This window comes from Coenobita brevimanus, chromosome 108 (assembly GCF_032717465.1).
Source record: "Coenobita brevimanus isolate Jiangsu-jjx chromosome 108, ASM3271746v2, whole genome shotgun sequence".
Classification (NCBI taxonomy): domain Eukaryota; kingdom Metazoa; phylum Arthropoda; class Malacostraca; order Decapoda; family Coenobitidae; genus Coenobita; species Coenobita brevimanus.
Genome location: NC_137061.1, coordinates 5,573,178 through 5,592,338, shown reverse-complemented (window position 1 = coordinate 5,592,338; position 19,161 = coordinate 5,573,178). Strand labels below are relative to the sequence as shown.

The window sequence follows — 19,161 nt, the reverse complement described above, 5'->3', positions numbered from 1 at the left end:
CTCCATTTAGTTTCAGTTTTTCCACATATGTCCACTTTTGCACCCTGAAGCACCCAGACAATCTCTCTCTCATGCACCTCATCATTTGCACCCCTTACATTCCATGTCGCAGTCCATACCATGTCCTTTGTTCGGTCCTTAGATGTCACCTGTTTGTCAGTCCTGGTCTGAGGCTTCTTGTCTGTATTTTTAGTTAGTTGTTTTCCAGGGATATTTCTACTATACAGCACTGCTTTCCAAATCATCAGTTCACCATTAAGTGCTCAAGATTTATTTCTTTAGTTTATTTTTCCATGTTTTTATGAGTAACTTCTAACAGAATGGACTTGCCAGAATACTGTAAGATACCTCAAGCTCATTGGTAGGTAGAGTTATTTCATTAGGTAGAAAACCATATGGATACCACACACTTTCCACCGACAAAGAGCATGCCACATTTTCAATGGATTTATTCGTCATGCTTTTCTCGACCCTCCATCCTAAAAACTTGCCCATGAGTAAAGGATGAAAATTAAATATAAAATACAATACAGTACAGTAATACAGTTCATAATGTACTAGGTACAGGTATACTCCCGTTTAACAGTGCAGTTGGCTAAGTAAAAACCCATCGTTAAGCAGGGTATCGTATCTCGGGGTAGATTTAACGTGCATTTTTAAACTTTGGGTTTACACCCCCCCCAACCAAGTCCTAAACTCACCCAAATGAGTCCAACAACAAGTTTAAAGCCAGTATAAATAACCTAACAGCTGTAAAAGAAGCTAACCTAAGCCTAGCACCTGTAAATATCTCATTAAAACCAACAAATAAAATTTGAAAATCGTCAAATATAAGTGGAAAAAATCAAGCTTAGTAATGTGTACCGCAAAATGACAATGTTCACCCCACCTATGACTAAAACACATTAATCTAAGTCTAAAAACAGTTTATAAATCAACTTAAACACACAATTTTAGTGTAAAATATCATCAAAATCAGTAAAAAAAAAAAATCAAAACCCAGCGTTAAACCGCGTGAGGTATGGTGGTAATTCTATCCCCATCGTTAGGGCAGGGTATCGCATCTAGGGGTATCGTATATCGAGGTATACCTGTACTTACCTGGTGTTGGCATCCATGGAGGGTAGAGGTGTACACCATGTAGTACAGTTCAGTGCACTTTGCAACAACAACAAGCAAGGCATGGGAGACAACAGAGCAAGTCTTAGCACTAGGGTTATGCCACCACATGGTCACAGGAGCAGCACATATAGATATGTCTGCACTGAACGAGGTCCACGATAGACTGAGAGAGTGATGGTAAACTCAGTGGCTGCTGGAGGCCGTTCCTGCAGTGAATTCTGACTGGCTGGCGTGTTGTGGTTCTTCTCACTGACTGGTGCATTGCGGGGTTTTCCCAGGCACCAGTTGGCTACCGCGAACAAACCGGTTGATGTGCCTCACATCCTGATAGTGCATAAAACTGTGGGTTACTTCCCGTTTTGGTGCCGGATGTTGCATAATTTCGCAGGATATGGCTTTATTATAGTTGAGCCAACAGTGCTGGATATTGGAGTGATGGATAATTGAGAGTTTACCTTATTCAAATGCCCATCAGCTCCCTTCCCATCCCAGAAAGGAGGATGGTTGACCGGAAAAGGAAAATTTAAGTATAGTCCACTGGGTTCACCTTTCAGATAAGCCTGGGGTCAAAACAACAACAGTATAAAATAGTTGATATTGTATTTATTCTATTCTATATACCCAGGCTGCTTCCCCCAAAGAAAGGGAGGTAGCCGAGACAAGTCGACACACTCCCAATTTACTCATCCACTCAAACACATTCATTCGCATCTTAGCCCCGAAGGGGAGAAGAGACAGATCCACACCGTACGAGGGTCAACTGTGCCAAGCAATCAGTGACATCCACAGCAGGGCCCAACAGCAGAGCTGGTTTACCCCTGCCACATCATAATAGACCCATCCCCCTACCCACACCTGACCTGATCAGCTGATCAGATAAATGCGGGAGAATATCCCCTCAGGGCTGCGTCATCATTTATTCATTCATAATTTCTCTCCATTCATTTCTGTCACGCACAGCCACTCTTCCTTGCTCAACAGACATCCCTTTTGCATCCAGCGCTTTCTTCACACTGTCCATCATTATCCATTCTCTCCATATGCCCAAACCATCGCAACACCTTTTGCGCAACTCGATCAACCATCTCCCGAACAACGCCAGTTCTCCTTCGCACTTCATCATTTCTCACTCGATCCATACGCGTCACTCCACACATACTCCTCAGACACCTCATCTCCAGTACCTTCAACCTTTTCCTTTCTGCTGCACCCATATTCCATGTTTCAGCCCCATAAAACGCAGTTGGTACCACAACATCGTCATACAGCCTTCTCTTTGCATCCATTCTAAGCGAACAACATCTGAACACATTTTTCGTTCCTCCCAGCACCTTTGCTACTTCATTCATTCTGAACCAGTGAGAAACTAATGCTCATGACTGCAGGGTAGCCAAGGGTATTAAACCAAACCTGAATGGGCAGATGCATGATGAACTAGCCAATCAAGCTCAATAATGAACAGGTTAAGTACTGTACAGTATTGTATTAGTTTAATACTCATTAAATTTTAAACAAGACCACTATTGCAGTAATAATGAAAAACTAATTAATATGACTGATTTTGATACGGGATTGCAGAGGCTCCAAAGTCAAACCGGGATGAGGTGATGCATGACGAACTAGCCCATGTGGTTAAATCCTGATTGAGTTAAATATTATTCATTTTCCTGATTGGGTTAAATATTATTCATTTTAAATATTGGTTGAACAGTGAACAGAATAAATGCGGTAAATATAATGAAAACTAGGCCATTTTTACTCTAACTTGGTTTAAAACTGACATTTCTCCACCTTCAGTGGAGATTTGTAACAATGGATTGACACTAGATTACAGTGCTAGTCATGAAGAAGTGCTGTGGAAAGGGTGTAGAGCCATGGAACTGTCTTTTTCAGTCACTGAGCTATGTGAAATAAGCTTCAAAAGAATGAAAATCTGGGCCAAATTAGAGTAAAAATAGTACAGTATAGGCTAATTATCATGATTATTTGTGGTACAGGATTGCCGAGAGTATGAAATCAAGCCTGGACGAGATGATGCAGAAGAAACTGGCCTACCTGGTGACACAGTGGTTACGGCATGACTATGCCATCACAGACTTCCCCCCAGCCCTCCTCTCCTGCCCCTCCAGTGCCTCCTTCCTCTCAAAACACCGCAGCATTCTCATCCCTGTCCTTCTGGAGAACAACCACAGCTGTGCATTTGAGAGCATGGCATGCACCTTGAATGTGGATGTCAAGCACTTTCTCGCTGACAATTTCCATATCATTATGGGTCAGATCCTCCCATACCTTGCTGTGGATGATACTGAGGCAGACTCTGTACCTAGAGCCAAGGTAAAATATTTTTTATTGGAAGTTGTATAACTATATTATAGTTCAGTCATTTTAACTTGCCAGGCATTTGTCCTTTTCCAGCATATTTCCTTTTGTTCAGTGGCAGAATAAGACTACTGTACTTCAACATCCTTCCATAGCTCTTCTTCATGACAAGTGCCATATTCTAATGTTATTTTCTTGTTATAGCTCAGCATCCATAATGGAGAGAGAACAGTTTTATTTCTAGTTAAAATGTGCAGAGTATAGGATAGCATAGAGCAGAATTCAGTTTGGCATCTCCTGCTAGACAACTTTCCAACCATTTTCACTGGCATCGTCTCACACCTTCCTGAGGGACTGGTAATACATTTTATGTCCTTCAACTGTTGGGAAGTTGTATGTATAGCCGCCAGCACTCCCTCGTGTTACAGGGGCACGAGGGTTTGAAGTGATGTGGCACCGCTGTGATTATTTACTTTGAAACAGTCCACGGGAGTGAAGCGGAGTAACCTCGATATAGATTCATTAAAGAAAGATGTTTGTTGTATGTAAGCTCCATTTTGCAAGGTTGACATTTCAACCCAAATTATTGGTATAATTTACATTGTTCTATATAAAGATAATAATCGCCCTTATATGATATATTATGACTGTCCACAGTTTGAGGTGAACTGACGTGTAAAGGAGGGTGGGAGGGGAGGGAGGGTGTTCCGAACACCACCTGGGCTAAGAGGGAGGATCCCCACATGGAATCAGAGGGAGGGGGAGGATGCTGTGAGTTTCATATATGACATGGTGAGACAAGACCACATCTACATCATTGTCCTTAATATGGAAACTCAGCAATACTGAACAATCATAAAATAATGAGTAACTTCATGAACTGTGTTTATGTGAGGAATAAATCATGTTATAAAAAGAAAACTATATATTTCAGTTTATGTATTAAGGAAATATTACACTGTATAATCATAAACTGTGGATGAAACCATGCCTATGACTTGAGAAGACACTGATCCAGACTAAGACTTGTGGATGGCAGCCTCCAGAGAGCAAGGTCACCCCAATCTAGTAGTGTTAATCTTATCTTTATAATGATTATAACATCTTAGGCTAAAAGACTAAATAACATGGTGATCCTAGCATTATCATCTACACTGAGACAAAAATTGATAATGATGTTAAATCGCTTAATAGAGTAATGAAGGATTTTGATACAGCAAATAAATGTGGTTAAGTGTCTATCTATCTAATCAATCTATCTATCTATCAATCTATACACAGTATATATATATATATATATATATATATATATATATATATAATGTGAGAGAGAGAGAGAGAGATTCACTCTTCGCCTACATTGTTATGAGCCAAAAACTGATAGTGTGATTCAGCTTGTTAAGATTGTTTAGGCTAAATTTTCAAACCATGTTCCCACCACCATCACTACCACCACCACCTCTCATTCCACGACAAGCTTAGTGTCTGGTAGTCTATAACGTCCATATAGGACGATGCATTAAAGCGACACGATATTAATTGTTTAAATATAATACTGAGTAAAATGCTCTCAATTTTATATAGTAAAGTGTCAAGATGTGGCTGAAGGTCTTGGCTATACCAGTGTTTCGGACGCTGTATTAGTCCGATTCATGTTTTCTGTCAAACTGATTTGTTTATTGAATGAAATCCATTTTTACTTTGACAGGATGAAGAGATAATCTAGAATATATTTTTTTTACAGTCTTCTAATATATGCTAACTGTTCCTGACCGCACAGTAGCTGGGTATAGAAACCATTCAGTCATAGTTGCCTTCTTAGTTCTGCACCCAAGTACATTTAAGAAGAAGGTTGGGGAGCCAATCATGATTTAATGCAGGTTTCTTCACCTCGCAGATGAGGAAGCTATATCCACTCTTGCCTTATAGTCTGTCAGAAACTAAGCCTGTCATGGAATGAGAGGTGGTGGTGGTGGTGATGGTGATGGTGGTGGGAACATAGTTCGAAAATTTAGCCTAAACAATCTTAGCAAGTTGAATCACACTATCAGTTTTTGGCTCATGAGGATATACAGTAGGCAAAGAGTGAATCTTTCATTCTCTCACACACACACATGATACATATATATATATATATATATATATATATATATATATATATATATATATATACACACAGTAATCACTCCAATATCCGGAGTAATAGAGCCATCGGTAGGTTCGGTTATTGGTTTCGTCCGGATATTGGGCCCCAGCTTATGGACTTGTACTTATGGACCCTAACTCAGAGAAACACCTATACAACTCCCTCTGGACATGCATAGCACCTATTTAAGACCCAAATCACACCAATAAGGCACATAAATGACTGAAATAAATGCAAAAGAAACATAAAATGAGGGTTTAGAAGTATGTTCATACATTAATAAACATTCTGGTACTTATGGACCCTAACCTAGCCTAACTCTGAAAAACACATTCCTACTGCACATGCATGAGGTAAGTATAGTATGGAAAAAAGTACAGTATGAAACATTCTGGTAAGTATAGTATAGAAAAAAGTACAGTATGAAACATTCTGGCTACTTACAGCAAGTCCCTGGCCACCTCGATGAATAACCGCCTCCTCTCGGACTCTGACAGTAAGAACGATTTCCTGAAGCACTTGCAGTACACTCTTCCTGAAGTCTTGCACTGAACTTAGTCAATAACACACAGAAGTCCGTTCTCTTCACAGTGTTCACTTTAGTCCACATAATGTTCCATTTTAATTTAGTGTTGCACATTAACTTTTCCCAATTTTTTTTTATTTTCCAAAGCCAAAACAAAGAAGGTTAGTTACGTTAAATTTTGTTTCCACTGAATCTTTTCTCTCATTTCGAAAACCTTAACACAACACACCGTTTTTTTCACTGCACAACACTCAAAATTCCCGTGTGGTCTAGTGGAGAAGTTCTTGCTGTTTATTCACTGTCAGAGTCCGAGAGTATCACTGGCAGGCGACCAAGGGGTGCATCGCTGGGTCGTGGTGATGGCTTACCGACTGCAGAAGACTCTGAGGAAAGCCGCAAACTCACGTCGAGCGGTGACTCCTTTGTAGCTGATGTGCTGGGCTGTGGCTCGGAGCATGAGGGCCTGTCTTGGGGAGGCAACGGAGTGGAGCCAGGGCTTGGCACAGCGGGGATCACGGGCCTGAAAAAACTGTCAATCGTTGATTGACGCAAGGACCAACGATTCTGGCGATTGATGATGCGCTGCCTGAAAGCACGCACTTCCTCCACGAGTCCCAAGGGTCCCATCTCCCTGTCGCAGTCCGGGTGTTCCAGGTAGTCTAGGACGAACTCTAGATGTTCCCGGAGTGTGCTTAGCTTGGGGATGGCTGGAGTAGTGTCCTGCTGAGAGGAGTCTGCATCATCGTCGCCTTCGTCGTCGGAATCTTCAAGTTCGGGACTGACACCAGCAACCGAAGACGCGATCTCGATATCAGACAACGTCTGATATCCAGGATCGCCCTTGTCGTCGTCCAACCACTCTCGTACATCGTCCACATCAACAACGTCGCCGTGCGTACGTAGCTGTGCATGGAAGTCATCCACGTCAAAGCCTAGAAAATCGTACTCCACGTCTGTTCTGAGAAGCAGACGAGACCAACCATTTTCAAGAGTTTTCACAGGGACTTCCTTCCATGCACTGGCCCAGTTGTACAGCGCAGACTTGATGTTGTAGCGGCGAAGGTTTTCCAAAGTCCGCTTGCCTCGAGTGTCACGTCCTTCCCTGCGCTCGTCCTCGTCCTCGAGAACAACCATCACCTCGTCCAGGAACTTCCGACGGTACAGGCGCTTTGGATCTCTCCTTGGTCCATGGGTTGAATGAGAGCAGTCGTATTAGGTGGCAGAAACATGCACCTAATATGGCCATTCTCAGCAACCAAGTCCTTGTCGCACGGGTGGGCAGGTGCATTGTCGAGCAGAAGGAGAGCCTTTACCTGGTCGCGAGGGATTCCCAGTGTCTTCGTCTGGTACTGGATGACCTCCTTGACGAAGTGACGGTGAAACCGGTCTTTGAAAATCACAGCTGTGAACCATGCTTTCAAAGAATGGTACCATACGACAGGAAGGACATCCATCACCCCACGAAGGCACCGAGGCTGCTTTGCATGGCCAACAACAACGGGCTTAAGCCGGTGCATGCCGTTAGCACTGGCACAACACAAAGCAGATATCCGTTCCTTAGAAAGCTTGTGGCCAGGTACACGCTTCTCCGTCTCCTCAGCTAGAGTGTTCGTTGGCAGCGAGCGATAGAATAGGCCAGTTTCGTCTGCGTTATAGACTTGACCGAGAGTGAGGCCCTCCCTGTCGATCAAGCCTTTCACCTTGTGCCGAAACTCGTCAACTCCATCCTCGTTAGCGTCCAATGCTTCGCCATGTGCTTTACGGTTAGTAAGGCCATGTCGCAACTTGAATGCGAAGAGCCAACCCTCGGATGCCTTGAAGTCTGGGGCGTCGTGAAGCCTTGCAAACTTCATAGCAGCAGCCTTCAGCTCTGTTCCACATACCATCACACCAGCTGCACGTTGCTGTTGGTACCAAATTAACGTGGATCAGTCGATTTCTGCAAACTTGGGGGTAAACATAACCTTCCTTTCCACGTTGCGTTTGCTTCTCGACGAGAAGTCAGCCGTGTACTGCATGAGTTTGTCTCGGGAACGTTTGATATCGAACAAAGTCGACCGGGCCAGGTTATACTCGCGGAGAATGCGTGAAGAAGACCAACCCGCATCAACTTTCTCCAATATCTCCCTCTTCTTTTCCAGAGTCAACACCACTCTCTTCCTTTTCTCAGGTGGCGGGGCCATCATCACACACACTAAGAGGAGGCCCGAGAGCAGCAGGAGGCCTTGCAGCAAGTACGGCACCACCACAAAAGCGAGCACGTGGGCAGCCATTGCGAAGAGTGTAGGTCCAGTCGCGGTGAGAGACAGGCGGGAAGTGGGGAGGATGCAGCAGCGCTCTATCGGACATCGGAGGAATGACGAACCAAAACAATGCTCTCCCGCGGCGCGCGCGGCAAGTTCAAATTACGGATGGCAAAAAATTGATTTATTTTTTTATTTTTGGGGGTTTTCGGACCATTTTGGGAATGTTGGATCCCAGGACAATAAGGTCCGGGTAGTGGGGATGTTCGGTTATTGGGCGTCCGGATATCAGAGTGATTACTGTATATATATATATATATATATATATATATATATATATATATATATAGATGTATATATATTTATGTATGTATAATATATATATATATATATATATATATATATATATATATATATATATGTATATATATATGTGTATATATATATATATATATGTATATATATATGTGTATATATATATATATATATATATATTGCCAGACGCCTCAATCCCGTTCGGGGTGGCCGCAAACAAATCGCTTCCACGTTGTCCTGTCCTCTGCCATTTCACTGCCCTGCTCCCAACTCACACCCCCCTCTTTCATATACCTCTCCACCCCATCCCTCCATCTCATCCTTGGCCTCCCCCCTCCCTCTCCCCCCCTCCACCTCACTCACATACACTCTCTTCGTCACTCTTTCACCCTCCATCCTCTCCACGTGGCCAAACCACCTCAGTGTATTCTTCCTGATGCTTCCTATCACATCCAGCCATTTGAGTGTCCACTGCAGGACCGGCCTATCCTGACCAAAGTGGGGAAGATACAAGGCCAATGTATCTCTACCAAGTGGCTTAGGCTGTCTAGTTGAGATTGTATGTAGGGTGAGAATTGCTTGTTAGTGTAATTGTAGTGCTGGAGTGGCTTTAGATGTGTGTAGTTTGTGAACCAAGTGTAATCGGCCCATGCAAGCCGACTGGGTGCAACCATACTTTATTGTGTGCAACACTGGTTCAACCACAGCACCCCTTAAGCCCACCAATGCAGTACGTGGCCTGAAGAACGCTCCCAAAGTTTATTTCCATGGCAGGGTGTGAACCCTCGTTCTTCAGTGTACAAAAATGCACACTTTACCACTGTACCACAAAGGCTCATATTATATATACAGTACCCTCGCGTCCAACACGGTAATATTTTCATGCATGGGTCACGTGTTGGACCAAAAACGTGTTGGACTAACAATAGAGCTTATGGGGAAAAATGAATTATGTCAGCAACCCTAGGAAAAGTCACATTACCTATTCATATACTGGTACTATTGTAATTATAATAAATGGTACTGTGCTATGAATGATAACTAACCTTTTAGGATAGTGTTGGTGGGCTTGCTGGGAATGGAAGGTGGTATCCAAGGCTGTAGGTAGTCCTACTGGGTCCCCGGAGGATGGCTGCTGGCGTCACTAGTGGGTAATGGCTGTTGCTCCTCCTCAACCTCCCTCATAAATCCTTCGAAATCACACTCAGAATCACTATCTTCGTCCACAGCCATGGAAGGTCCTGCTTTTGCCTGTCCTAGCACTCTGTAATCCTCGGCAAAGGGCATGTTTCTCACACTGTTGCCAGAGCCCCGTCTCGTGTTTGTGGAAAGTGATCGCTGTCGCTGACTCGGTAGAGAATAAGGAGAAGCAACTTTGTTTATAAACTGGTACACACGCCGATGAGAAGGGTTTCAAAACGATTGATATTTATTCTAAAATATTAATATGTATTCAGTGTCAGGCTAAATGTTTAATGCTGTAGTACGATACATTCTCTGTCGAGTCGCCTGGGTTTTGGTCACACTGTTTTGCACGTCGTATCCTCGTCAGGAATCCATCCAGATGAATTCCAAATGCCAGTGGTATCGTCGGCAATTTTACCACGTTACCGTTCCGATTTACCATCGTATCCTCGGCAAACCTGGTATGAAGTGCCGTGTGATCGCCTTCGGCTGCCAGGATCTTGTCTTGGTTTTTTGTTATGGTCCTCACGTTGGCTTCATTCATGTCATAGGCCTTGGCAATGTTAACTTTCCTCTCCCCTTTCTTCTTCCTCTTGATGCTTTCTAGCTTGGTGGCCTGAGGGAGGTGCCGACGCTTCTTGGGGTTCTCAGAAGGCTTCCTAGGCATCGTGAGCAGGGTAAAATGCAGTAACAAGGGCAGAAAATGCAGCAAGAAAAAAGCACCTTCCAATGCAAATTATGCGACTGAGTGGCGCTGTGGCGGTAGAAATTTAAACAAAACATCACGTGACAGAAGAAGCGTTTTTAATTGGGCGGCATCACGATCACGTCACGATAGCGGGCGGAGAAGGCTACTTGATCAGAAGTTTTCATTGGCCATCATCATCATGGAAATGTCCAGTATGACCGTGTTGGACCGGGGGTGATCGTGCTAGAGGTGAACTCTGTGGATTTCGCCCACTTCTCGGAGCTCTGTGCGTGTTATGCTAACACACTAGTGTTGCAGTAATTAAATCGTATTAAATAATACTAATTATTTGCTCTCCATGCTGGACGTGAATCGTGCTGGACTAACGCGTGTTGGACGCGAGGGTACTGTATATATATATATATATATATATATATATATATATATATATATATATATATATATATATATATATATAAGTAGTCCCTGTAATATCCGAACGCCCAATATCCGAACATCCCCACTAACCGGACATAATCGTCCCGGGATCCAATATTCCCAAAATGGGCCAAAAACCGCAAAAAATTCGAAAAAAATCTGACTTTTTTCCCACCTGTAATTTGAAATTGCCGCGTGGCGCCGAACAGCTGTTACACCATGGTCCCTTCACCCCTTCCTTCCTCCCCCCTCCCCCCTCCCCTGTCAGGGTTGCCATTTGGTATTTTTCATTACCAAGTGTGGGCCATTTTGGTAATGAAAAAATCGTTTCGTAATGAATCAGAATAATGCATTACCAAATGGATTTTTCACATGTATGAGGATACACAGGATGGAGGTGGTGGATTGTTTGCTCCCTCTTATTAATTTGGTAGCCTATATAGCGTGATAATAATCAACATGCTGTTAATTATAAGAAGAGTGATTACATGTATTTCCACTTGTGTATATAATTAGTGAAGAATAGATGCTAGCTTTACGAATTTGGTAATGAAAATTAAAAATGGTAATGAAAATTGAGGAGTTTGGTAATGTGGCCTTTGCGATCTGGCAACTCTGTTACCCCACCATCATCAACAGTCACAACCTAACTCCAATCGAGAGCAGATGCTTATAGCAGTGCAAGCCACAGGTGCTTGTTTTTTGTGAATAAACAGTGAATAAACTGCAATACCTCACCACTAGAACACACAGGAATTTACAGTGTTGTGCAGTGTTAAGAAATTAGAATTTAGAGGGCAAAGGATTAACTGTGGTCTGCAAACTGGCGGTTCAAACCAGTCCAGGAGCCAGGGACTTGTAAGTACCCAGAATGTTTAATATTGTATAAAATCACCTCTAAAACCTCATTTTATGGTTCTTTTGCATTTATTTCAGTCTTTTATGTCCCTTATTGGTGTGATTTGGGTCTTAAATAGGTGCAATGCATGTCCAGAGGGAGTTGTATAGGTGTTTTTCTGAGTTAGGGTCCATAAGTACAAGTCCAGGAGGCTGGGGCCCAATATCCGGACAGGATCACTATCCGGACATGCCTTTGGCTCTATTACATTAGATATTGGAGGGATTAGTGTATATATATATATATATATATATATATATATATATATATATATATATATATATACTGTATATATATATATATATATATATATATATATATATATATATATATTATATATATCTATCTATTTATTGCCAGACACCTCAAGCCCGTTTTGGGTGGCCACAAACAAATCGCCTCCACGTCGCCCTATCCCCTGCCATTTCACTGCCCTGCTCCCAATTCACACACCCCTCTCTCATATACCTCTCCACCTCATCCCTCCATCTCATCCTCGGCCTCCTCCTCCCTCTTCCCTCCTCCACCTCACTCACACACACTCTTTTTGTCAGTCTTTCACCCTCCTTCCTCTCCACATGGCCAAACCACCTCAGTTTGTTCCTCCTAACGCTTCCTATCACATCCACATCAACACCACAACGCTCCTTTATATCTCCATTTGTCAGCCTGTCTCTCCATGTGCCTCCACAGGCTCCTCTTAAATAACTAATTTCGACTGCTCTCACTCGTGACTTGTGTCCTTCCAGCAACGTCCAAGCTTCACTTCCATACCTCACCAGGGCCACTCCAACATCCACTACCCTACCTTGTATCTCTTATATTACCCCATCCATGTACAGATTGAACAACCATGGAGACATGACACATCCCTGTTTCAACCCAAGCTTCAAAGAGAAAAATTCACTCAGTTCACCATCCACATGCATTAAAGCCTTAGCACCATCATACATACCCTTCACAGCATTCAACAACTTCCCATCTACTCCATATATTCTTAATACTTTCCACAATCCTTGTCTATCCACCTTCTCATATGCTTTCTCCAAATCCATGAAAGCCACGTACAACTTCTTTCCCTTCTCTAGAAACTTTTCCACTAAAGATCTAAGAATGCTTATTTGATCTACACAACCTCTTCCCTTCCTAATGCCTCCCTGTTCTTCTCCAACTAATTCCTCTGTTCTTTCTCTAACTCTGTCAGTAAGTATCCTCCCATACACTTTTCCTATTATACTAAGAAGACAAATGCCCTTATGATTACCACACACTTCTTTTTCCCCTTTTCCTTTGTACAAGGGAATAATTATACCTGACTTCCAATCCTCCGGGACTATACCTTGCCAATCTGCACATTTTCCACATCCATTCTACTACTATCTCTCCCCCATGCTTCATCATTTCACCACACACTCCATCAATTCCTGGAGCTTTCCCCAATTTAACTTTCTTCATTGCTTCCACAACTTCTATCCTATTGATTTCTTCCCATCTTCTCACCTCCCTCCTTCTCCCAGCCATTCCCCAACCACTTATACCCGCATTACTTCCATCCTCTGTGTTCAACAATTCCTTAAAGTGTTCTCTCCATCTGCTCACTTTTTCTCCCTTCTCCACTAGTAATCTACCATTATTATCTTTCACTCTCCTGCTAACTTCACTTCCACCCTGTCTTACTCTTTTCACCTCTTTCCAGAACATTTTCTTACAGTCCCTCCACTTTACACACAAATTCCTTCCAAATTCCTCATCCACTCACTTCTTACTGTCTCTTTCTAATCTCTTCACCTCTTTCATTCTTTCTACATATAACTCTCTCTTCCGCCTCTACTTCTTCCACGCCCCTATTTCTCATTCATTCATTGTATGCTTTCTTCTTTTGTGCCACAGCCTGTCTCACCTCTTCATTCCACCAAGCTGTTCCTTGCACCCCCCCTCCGTCTTCTCTTCATCCCACACACCACATCACATGGTGCACATATTTCTTCTGTGAATATCCTGCCCACACCTTTCACATCCCCCATCTGCTCCAATTAATATTTGCCCACTCGTTCCTCCACTTCTCTCTTATACTCTGCCTTTTTCTCATCCTCTTGTAACCTTTCCACTCTCCTTACGAATACTCCTTCTTCCCGTCCTTCCCTTCTTCTAATTCTCCATCGTATTTGGATGTTGATTAGGGCCACCACCAAGTAGTGGTCAGAAAGTCCTCTCCCCCAACCTCTATAAGCTCTTGCATCCATTACACATTTTCGCATCCTTTCATCCACACACACATAATCAATCATTGCCTTCCTTTCATTCAGTTCACCACCCACCCTTCTCATCACTCGCCATGTATACCTGTGGATCATTTTATGCCTGAAGAGGGTATTGGCTATCATCAACCCCCTCCCAGCACAAATGTCCACAAACGCACTGCCATTCTCATCTATCTCAGCAGGCATATATATATATATATATATATATATATATATATATATATATATATATATATTATATATATATATATATATATATATATATATATATATATATATATACATATACATATATATATATATATATATATATACTTACCACATTCATTTGCTGTGTCAGAATCTTTCATCAGTTATTAAGCAATTTAACTCCATTATCAATTTTTGTCTCAGTGTAGATGATAATGCTAGGATCACCATGTTATTTAGTCTTTTAGCCTAAGATGTTATAATCATTATAAAGATAAGATTAACACTACTAGATTGGGGTGACCTTGCTCTCTGGAGGCTGCCATCCACAAGTCTTAGTCTGGATCAATCTTCTCAAGTCATTAGCATGGTTTCATCCATAGTTTATGATTATACAGTGTAATATTTCCTTAACCCTTTAACCGCGGGTGTCATTCCAGAATGACATTGCAAAAACTGGACCAAACTGCGGGTGTCATTCTCGAATGTTTGTGAATATTTTGAATACCCCGCATTTTTTTCGTGCGCCAATTGTTTCAAGGGAGAGTAGCTATTAAGTTCTTTCACTCCAGCCGACCCCCACCTCCCTCCTCACCCCCCTGGGGCCCCACCTCCCACCCCCTGGGCTCCCCACCCCACCCCAGACCAAACACGCATCAGTATCTGTCCAGCTGTGTGAGTGACAACACTGCTGATGTGGAAGTGAAGTACAGGCAATTACAGTGCCTTTTACCTGCCTCAGTGAACACAAAGTGGGTGTTTATCGTATGTGCAGTGTTCATATATGTTTATAGTATTATTATCAGAATGAGGTTGGCATTTGGTAATGGTGTGTGAGCGAAAAATAGTGATTACAACACCGCTGATATGGCAGTGAAGTGCGGGCAATTACAGTGCCTTTTACCTGCCTCAGTGAACACAGAGTGGGTGTTTATCGTATGTGCAGTGTTCATATATGTTTATAGTATTATTATCAGAATGAGGTTGGCATTTGGTAATGGTGTATGAGTGAAGGTAATGGTGTGTGAGCAAAAAATAGTGATTTTAGAGCACCCACTTCTAATGGCACTGCCCATCCAGCGATAGTCAACGAAATCATGAAACCTACATCATTGCAAAGCCGAAGGTTAGCACTTTCTAATGGTACCTTATTTTTCTCTCTAGATTTATTCTGTGCAGAGTTATAAAGGTTTAAAGTTTGTTTACATTTTGGTCGAAACCCTCGCGGGAGAGGACAGTCGGGGCAAAACAATGCCCGCGGTTAAAGGGTTAATACATAAACTGAAATATATAGTTTTCTTTTTATAACATGATTTATTCCTCACATAAACATAGTTCATGAAGTTACTCATTATTTTATGATTGTTCAGTATTGCTGAGTTTCCATATTAAGGGCAACGATGTAGATGTGGTCTCGTCTCACCATGTCATGTATGAAACTCACAGCATCCTCCCCCTCCCTCTGATTCCATGTGGGGATCCTCCCTCTTACCCCAGGTGGTGTTCGGAACACCCTCCCTTCCCTCCCACCCTCCTTTACACGTCAGTTCACATCAAACTATGGACAGTCATAATATATCATATAAGGGTGATTATTATCTTTATATAGAACAATGTAAATTATACCAATAATTTGGGTTGAAATGTCAACCTTGCAAAATGGAGCTTACATACAACAAACATCTTTCCTTAAAGAAACTGTATCGAGGTTACTCCGCTTCACTCACTTGGACTGTTTTGAAGTAAATAATCACAGCGGTGCCACATCTCTTCAAACCCTCGTGCCCCTGTAACACGCAGGAGTGCTGGCAGCTGTACTTGGTTTTGGCACTTGGTTTAGCTTCCAGTCTGTAGAAAATGTCACCAGTTCCATGGTGAACCTCTTTATGGAGATATCTCAAGAGGAAGGATGGCATTTTGTATGTGTGTGTGTGTGTTCTTACCTAATTGTATCTTTACAGGAATGAGTCAAGCTCGTACTGTCCCGTGTCTTAAACCATATTTATCGTACATATCCTTAAATTTGTGAATTGTTTTGGCACACACTATTTCATTCGGTAGTGCATTCCATTGATCAATTGCTCTGTTTAGGAAACTGAATTTCCTTACGTCTTTATCACCTCTCTTCTTGTGCAGTTTTTTGCAGTGTCCTCTTGCTGATGCTTCTCCATATGTTAAGTAATCATTTATGTCTATTTTCTCCTTCCCTGATATGCACTTATATAGCAATATCATGTCACCTCTTTTCCTTCTCTCCTGTAGTGTTGGTAGATTCAGTTTATTTAGTCTTTCTTCGTAGCTTAGGTCCCTTAAGCTTGGTATCCATCTTGTAGCGGCCCTTTGAACTTTTTCAGTCTTGTCTATATGCTTTTTGAGATGAGGACTCCAGACTACTGATGCGTATTCCAGGGTTGGTCTAATGAATGCTGTTATTATCCTTCTTAGCATGTCTTCATTTATGTATGTGAATGCTATTCTCATATTTGCAAGCTGTGTATACATGTTCCGTACCTTCTCGCTGATGTGGTCAGCCGGAGATAGTCTGTTATTGATAATCACACCTAGGTCTTTCTCTCTTTCTGATGTGTATAGGGTTTTATTTTCTAACTTATAATCCCAATCAGGTCTTTTTCCACTTTTACCAGACTTGATTACATGACACTTGTCCACATTGAATTCCATTTGCTATGTACTACTCCATTCATGAAGTTTATTTAATTCTTCTTGTAGCTCTTTACAAGAGTCTGTGTTAGTAATTCTTTGTATTTTTGCATCATCTGCAAACATATTCAGATAGCTCTCATTTCCAGTGTTACTGTTTATATCATTTATATACACTAAAAACATGATTGGTGCCAGCACTGAACCCTGTGGTACTCCACTAGTCACTTCTTTCCATGATGAGTAGTTTCCTCTTAGTACTGTTCTCATTTCTTTTTTTATGAGAAAGTCTTGCATCCAACAAAACAGTTTGCCTCGAATTCCTCCTAGATGGTACAGTTTCCATAAAAGTCTTTGGTGTGGTACTGTGTCAAAAGCTTTCTTGAAATCTAAATAGATACTGTCCACCCATCCTTCCCTTTCCTGTATTGTGTTTGTTACTCTGTCATAGTAGCTCAGCAGATTAGTAACACATGATTTTCCTTTTCTGAAACCAAACTGTCTGTTATCATACTGTGTTCTTCTAGATGATCTACCCAAGCTTTTCTTATAAGCTTTTCTAATACCTTGCTTACAACACTGGTCAGTGATACTGGTCGGTAGTTGAGTGGATTTTGTCTATTTCCTTTCTTGAATATGGGGACAATATTTGCTTTTTTCCAAATATCAGGTAGTTTACCTTGACTCAAGGATTTCTTGAAAATTAAAAATAATGGTTTACTTAACTCCTTTGCACATTCTCGTAATACCCAATATGAAATTTCATCAGGACCACTTGCTTTTCCTCTGTCTAATCTACTTAACTCCTCCTGTATTACTTTTTCTGCTATTTGTATATCTGGTAGTATGTGTGGACATGCATGTTCCACATAGTCCCTCTCAAAATTTTTTTCTTCTGTAAAAACTAATTGGAAATTCTTATTTAGTGCTTCACAAATATCTTTCTCTTGTGTATAATTGATTCCCTCATCCGTAATGGATTGTTTTATGTCTTTTACTTTGGTTTTGCTTCTGATATAGCTGTAAAACAGCTTTGGTTGATCACTACTTTTATTTATTATATCCTCCTCAAACTGTTTTTGGGCTTCCCTCCTTATTCTTGTATAATCGTTTCTTGCCTGTTTGTAATTATTATACGCCCTTTCACTATTGTGTCTTCTGTATCTATTCCACAACAAATCTCTTCTTTCTTTTGATTTTTCACATTCTGTATTGAACCATTTCTGTATTTTCTTATCTGCTTCTTTGTGCTGTGGGATGTACGTCTTGACTCCTATTTCATAAAATTCACAGAATTTTTTATATCTATCTATCTATCTATTGCCAGACGCCTCAATCCCGTTTGGGGTGGCCACAAACAAATCGCCTCCAAGTCGCCCTGTCCCCCGCCATTTCACTACCCTGCTCCCAACTCACACCCCCCTCTCTCATATACCTCTCCACCCCATCCCTCCATCTCATCCTCGGTCTCCCCCTCCCTCTTCCACCCTCCACCTCACTCACATACACTCTCTTCGTCAGTCTTTCACCCTCCATCCTCTCCACATGGCCAAACCACCTCAGTGTGTTCCTCACAACGCTTCCTATCACATCCACATCAACACCACAACGCTCCTTTATATCCTCATTCGTCAGCCTGTCTCTCCACGTGACTCCACAAGCTCCTCTTAAATAACTCATTTCCACTGCTCTCACTCTTGACTTGTGTCCTTCCAACAACGTCCAAGCTTCACTTCCGTACGTTAGAGTTGGTATCACAATACTGTCATGTAGTAACTTTTTTACTTCCATGCTCACTTCCCTGTTTCTTATCACTGCTTTCAAGGAACCAGCAACCTTTCTTCCCTGCTGTACCCTTTCAAGCACTTCACCCTCCAAATTTTTTATATACAGCATTTAAATCTTGTCCTCTAAGCTCATTTTCCCAATCAACTTCTAAGAAATACTTCTTTAGGTCTTGATAATTTCCCTTTTTATAGTTAGGCTCTTTTTGTAACTTTCATTGCTGTTTACTATGTCATATGCTATCCTGAAGTTATAATTTAGTACTGCATGATCGCTTTTGCCGAGTGAAGGGTGATATATTAAACTGTCAATATCATTTTCTTGCCTAGTAAATATTAGATCTAGCACTGAAGGTACATCAAGTCCTCTTTTTCTGGTGGTTTCC

At 41.8% G+C, this 19,161-nt stretch overlaps 1 protein-coding gene across 1 annotated transcript in view; it reads left to right on the top strand.

Moving 5' to 3' along the window:
* LOC145416941 (serine-protein kinase ATM-like) overlaps positions 1-19,161 on the top strand; it is a 505,436-nt gene that overhangs the window by 193,873 nt on the left and 292,402 nt on the right. The window contains exon 24 of the mRNA XM_080285796.1: positions 3,120-3,456. Coding sequence (XP_080141922.1) covers positions 3,120-3,456 — 337 coding nt within the window. The remainder of the gene's footprint in view (positions 1-3,119; positions 3,457-19,161) is intronic.